General features: G+C 44.8%; 1 protein-coding gene across 1 annotated transcript; it reads right to left on the bottom strand.

Annotated features, from left to right (window-relative positions):
- Positions 1 to 1,228: 1,228 nt before the first annotated feature.
- LOC110309770 (eosinophil cationic protein 1) lies at positions 1,229 to 1,726 on the bottom strand. The gene has a single exon (XM_021182502.2). The coding sequence runs from the start codon at positions 1,694 to 1,696 to the stop codon at positions 1,229 to 1,231; it is 468 nt and encodes a 155-aa protein (XP_021038161.1). The 5' UTR covers positions 1,697 to 1,726.
- Positions 1,727 to 5,922: the final 4,196 nt, after the last annotated feature.

Below are 5,922 nucleotides of genomic sequence, written 5' to 3'. Positions count from 1 at the left end.
TCTCAGAGATAAGAACTCTCACATGGATAAACATGAGAAGGAATGTCCCTGTCTCCATTTCCTATGGAATCTGTTAGCTAAAGGAGAGAGGAAGACAAAGCATTAGGATGCCGAGCGTCTGTCTCCTCAGACGGATGGGCCGCCCCAGAAAATACAGTTTGAAGATCCACTTCCTGGTTTTTGTCTGTGTAAAGTAGTGGTGTTCATCATGGAAATTTTTTTCATTTGTGTAACCTCGATTTGTTCTCCTTCATTCCTCTGCCTCTCTGACCTTTCTTGCACTTCCCCACCCTGTGTGGCTGGTTCTCTTGTTTCACACAGTCCCAACTTCTGCTTTCCTATTCCATGTATTCTACTCCCCTATTTTATACTTTCCTTAAGATTTCGTCTTTGCTTTTCATCTAAATCCATGTATGGTTACATATAAGTACACACACACACACACACACACACACACACACACACACACACGCACACCACTTTTAAAAATCCATTGAGGTGGAGAGATATCTCAGCAGTTAAGAACACTGACTGCTCTTGCAGAGGACCTGTGTTTCATTCCTAGTTCCCATGTAGCTAACGATCATCTGTAACCCCAGGGCAGGCCCTCTCATTATTCATCTCTTTCCTGTGCAGATTCCAGTTCCCTTATCTTGGAATCTGTCCTCCTGGTTTGTGTTGAATGATCTCACAATTGACCTCTAAGGACAGCGATGCAGGGAGAGGGCAAGGGATAGCCTCACCGAGAGATCCCAATTCCCTGGTCTCCTCTGCCAGCCACTTCTTCCCATAGTGAAACTTCAGGTTAGATGCTGTGTGGGAACTTTCGGGAAAAATGTCTATCTCTTCTCAGATTCATTTGTTTCCAGGGACTGGAAAGATGCCTCAATTGGTATGAGGCCCTGCCTCAACACACACACGTACAGATACACACACACACACACACACACACACACACACACACACACACACACACGGACTTCTCTGTGTATGTCTCTCCCTGTTCCTCTCTCCCCAACCCTGTCAGACACAGAGATACCAGACATCTAGATCTGTATGCAAAGGAGTTTATTAATTAGAAAAGATCTCTTCAGCTAAATTAAAGGTAGTCAGTTACAGGTTTCATGAGGACAGGTGCTGATGTGGAGCACAGAAGAGGAATTGGTTCTTTACTACTATGATCTTGGCAGTAGCAGATGAGCAAAGGTACAAAGTGCTGGCACTGGAGCTAAAATGTCCCATCCAAGTGAACTGGAACCACTGGATAGATGGGACAGTCCCATGCAACTCTGGGCTCACAGGCAACTGTGTAGTACTCCACTGATCCCTTTGTTTGGTATCTGCATTGGGTATAATTTCTTCCCTGACCTGTGAGGTTACAGACAGTTATAGGTACCCGAGATGAACTATTATGACAGTTTTGACTTATTTTGTCACTGCACAAGCCACTTGGATTGCCACACACACCAACAACATTAATAAAACTTGTATGAAGAAAAGTATTTAAGCCCTTACATGTTTGTCTATGCATGTTAATAGCCTGCATTTCAACATTACATTGGAGGTTGGTTTTATAAGTGATATGCTGGGTGGCAAACCACTGGGAGGCAGTTGGTCGCTGGCATGAGGCAAGCATTAGGACAAGTCCCAACAGCAGCAGGAGACAAAGTCTGGACTCAGGCAGCTTCAGACCCATGTTTCCTGTGAGGACAGAAGAGAAGTGACTGCTCCCACCCTACCTCAGTTTTCCCTATCTCTTCCTGAAGGCCCTCTGCTGTCACTTGGGTCCACAGTGCCACATTTCCTGGACACTGTCCCATCATCTGCCCACCCTGTCCCAGGCCTAGACAGTCAGTGTCTTACCCAGTCTGTGTTGTGGCTCCCGTGGAACTGAGTGCTGGTTGTTCTGGAAATCAGGGATAATGGGTGAGCTCTACTTGGGCTCATAGAAATACAGCAGACTCTGTGGGTGGAGTTGGTGGCTCAGCATCTTCAACACGTAGAACCCACAGATTGGTACATTGCCCGCTTGTGCAACCAGCCTTCTGTTTCTTCACTTGGCCAAGCCATGGTGCTGCTGGCTCCATTGTAAGGAAGAAATTCCAAGCCCTCTTGTGCAGGGCAGTTTTAAGTCTGACTTAGAACTCTACATAGAAATCTCTGTATTGCCTGTTGATTGGCTGTAGGCTTCATGTCTGTTTTCAGTAGGGACAGACACATTTTCTATTAGCCTGACTACACACTTTTAGAAAGCCTTGGGAAGCCTGAATCATAAGAGATATTTACCTTTCTGTCTTGCATCTTTAAAATTATATGATGGTGAGGTCTGCAGAGATGGCTCAGTTGTTAAGAGCACTTGATGTTCTCCCAGAGGACCCAAGTTTGGTTTCAGCACCTATGCTGGATGGCTTACAATTGCCTGTAACTCCATTGCAGGACATCTCATGTCTTTTAATAGCGTCTTTTGTCATGTTCATACACATGTGCACAGAGACACACAAGTAAAAATAGGTCTTAGAGATCAATGAGATGTCAGTGGTTAAGAGAACTTCCACTCTTCCAGATTCCTTCCCTTCCAGAGGACCCCGGTTTGTCACCCAGAGGCCACAGCTTGTGATAACATGGGAATTGGACACCTGTTTGGCTTTTGTTAGTACCTGCACACGCATGGAACATATGAATGCAGATACATGTGAAAGCTAAAAGATAAACTTTAAATATTGCATATAGAAACAGTAACAAAACACTGTAGTCACGGCATAGTTCATAGTATTTTTCTGATTGTTTCCTGTATAAGATTCATTTCTACATTTCCATCTATCCTCATTTGTTCCAGACCTAGTACTGATGGTCTAGCTTTACACCATGGACCCTCAGAAGAACACCTCTTTATCTAAGATGCCGGAGTTACTATAAGCCAATGTTTAAAAAGATGCAATAACCCTAACAGAATTTTTGTTTCTGTTTTTCTTTGTGCTGGAGTTTGAACCTGGGGCCTTTTGCAATCTAGAGATATGAACTGCCACTGAGCTATATCCCTAGCATCACATAGATAGAGAGTTTTGGCTTCCATAGTTTAAATGCCTCTCTAAGTTTTTTGTTATCCAAACCTCCCTTGCATTCCCATCCACTGATGCATCTCCAGACCAGCTCCCAGTTCTGTTGTGAAGTACAGCATGAGTTATATCCTAGTAGTAGGTCCTTGGGTTTTTCTTTCCAAATTTGATGAATGTCATAAGGTATTGTCCCAAGAAATACTTCTGCATGTGACCTATAAGCTACAGTGAATATTTTGCTGTCCCAATTTATAGATTTTTTTTTTCAAGACAGGGTTTCTCTGTATAGCCCTGGCTGTCCTGGAACTCACTTTGTAGACCAGGCTGGCCTCGAACTCAGAAATCCGCCTGCCTCTGCCTCCCGAGTGCTGGGATTAAAGGCGTGGGCCACCACTCCCGGCTGATAGATGTTTTTTTGTGCAGATTCCATTGGTGAGAGGTTGTGTCCAAAACTTGGAATTTCTTCAAACCTGGGATCCTCTTGCCATGACTACTCTTGACCTCCTACTGACTGTCAGATGCCCATTGTCAGTGGAGTATTTGACACAGCTCTGTCAAGTGCTCCGGATGTCTATGGAAATCACAGTGGACAACATTTATAAAATTGTCACAGTAACCTGTTTTTTAGGGACTGATCTTTTGGGGGTGCTAAGGGGTGTGGAGTGTGAGTAAGCCCGGGTTTGGTTTCAACTTGCTTAGAAACCCAGATTGGATTCAAATTTTTCTGTCCTTCTGCCTCAGGCTTGAAGTTGTAGGGTCCCAGGCTTTTACTTCCAGACCCAGCTTATGAGCCAGGTTGTAAGCAGCCTTGCTGCTGTGAGTGGATGCTCAGCTTTAGGAAGTAAGACTCAGCAGGAAGAAGCTAGGATGCTGTGGGCTTGCCCTTGAAGGATGTTGTGGGACACAGTGCCCTTTCCTGTCCTCCTTTCTTCTGCCATGACCTTGATTAGTTTTGTTCTAGCACATGCCTCCCATCGTGGGCTTTTCTCTACCACAGACCCCCGAACAAGAAAGCCAACTGACAGGATGATATCCCTGACACTAAAATTAAATGAATATCTGTTTCCCTTCATAGTTGTTCCCGTACACACATGCACACATATGCATGTGCACCCACATTTATTCAGTGACTCAGAGCACTAGAGAGATTCCTAGATGGAAGGAATCTATGAGGTCTTTTATTACAGATCCTTCATTTCACAAAAGAAGACCAGAATCCGGGTGATGGTCCAGGCTGACACAGAATGGGATTGGTGACTCTCCGATCTGAGGGCCACACAACACTCTGACAACTTCAGAGTTGAGGTGGAGATCTCCTGCAGAGTGTGCAGTCTCAGAAAGAGAAGAAGAGGCTGAAGCTGGGCGCCTGCAGGAGGCTAAGAAAGCTTGGGCTATGAGCTAGCCCAGAGGAGGGAGGTCTGTAAGAGCTCCTTGTGGTCAGCAGAGGGCAGGAGCGGGCTATGCATTCCTGTGCTGGTGTGGGACCTGGGAAAGGAGGACCTGGCCTAGAGATGGCCTCATTTTCTTCTGTAACACAGAAAACATAGATGTGGATGTTCTTCCCACTGGAACCTTCTCAGCTAGAGTCTCTGTACTAGACTAAGAATGTTGTAACTCTCAATGGACTGCCCAGCCTCCTCAGCCTGTTAATAAGGTAACCATTTGATAATGGTGTGTGTGTGTGTGGGTGCTGCTTCATTCTGAAATGAGAGATCATCCCAGTGGGATTGTGCTTCAATGTTCAGCAGCCCTCCTCTTTGATGACACTGCCCTGGGATATGGTTGCTTGGAACAAACTAGAGATGAAAGCAGTTAGGATAAGTCTTGGGGACAGTCATTTAGAGACTACATGTTGGTCTCTAGGACACCCCTAGCTCTTGCTACCTTCCCTAACCTACAAGGCCTTTATTCTCAGTTTTATCAATAAAACACCCTCTTCAGTTTCATGGTGTTTTTGGGGTCTCAAAGGGTCAGGAGCTCTGGTCCTGTTCAGTATATGGCCCTTATCCAGCACGAGGCTGTAGGTACCACCAATTTTCTAGCTTCTCACTGATTTGCCTTCAGCCAGGTCACTCTCTTTGAACCAGCAGTAGTCTTGGCATTTGCCCCTCAGTGCTGGGTTACTGAATAAACTACCTCCCACCTTCTCAGGGGCTGAGGACTTTTTTGTTTTGTTTTATTTCTTTGTTTGTTTTCTGAGAAACAGGACTCACTATTTAGTCCTGGGTGGCTTGATATCTGCTGTGTAGATCAGGCTGACCTCAGACTCAGATAGAGCCACTGCACTCTGCCTCTCAAGTGCTGGGGTAAAAGCTTGTGCCACCATGTCTGATGTCACTGAAGGAAGCATCTACTTCAGATTCTGTTGGGTACAGCATCCAGGAAATTTAGATCCACACTGTCCAAATTCTCTGATTTCTCAGAAGGCAGAAATAAAGATTACTTTTAGGTTGAAAACTGTAAATATTTATTTATTTAATATATATAAGAACATTGTACTGGCTTCAGAGAGACAAAAGTGGGCATTAGTGGTTGCTGGAAACCAAACTCAGGACCCCTGGAAGAGCAGTCAGTGCTCTTAGCCAATGAGTCATTTCTCCTGAAAACAGTAAATCTTTATGTTTGCAGTTAATTTCAAAACTTAAAAGGCACAGTATAGTTCAGTCAGAACAGAGATATGGGCATCAGGTCTCTGCTCCTTCTTAGTGACCTTATCCTTTGCTTTGTAGTTCATGGCCACATCGTCCCCCTTTACTGTGACTGTGAACTTGCAGGAAGAACAGTATAGAGCTAGGCACACAAACAAGTCAGCTAGTGGAAATTAGGTAAGCCTATCACAACATTGCTATGGACAACACATTTGAAG

The sequence above is a fragment of the Mus caroli genome, unplaced genomic scaffold, assembly GCF_978045245.1.
Source record: "Mus caroli unplaced genomic scaffold, Mus_caroli_1 scaffold_12, whole genome shotgun sequence".
Taxonomy (NCBI): Eukaryota; Metazoa; Chordata; class Mammalia; order Rodentia; family Muridae; genus Mus; species Mus caroli.
The sequence above is the reverse complement of the archived record's forward strand: the minus strand, read 5'-3'. Positions and strand labels throughout refer to the sequence as shown.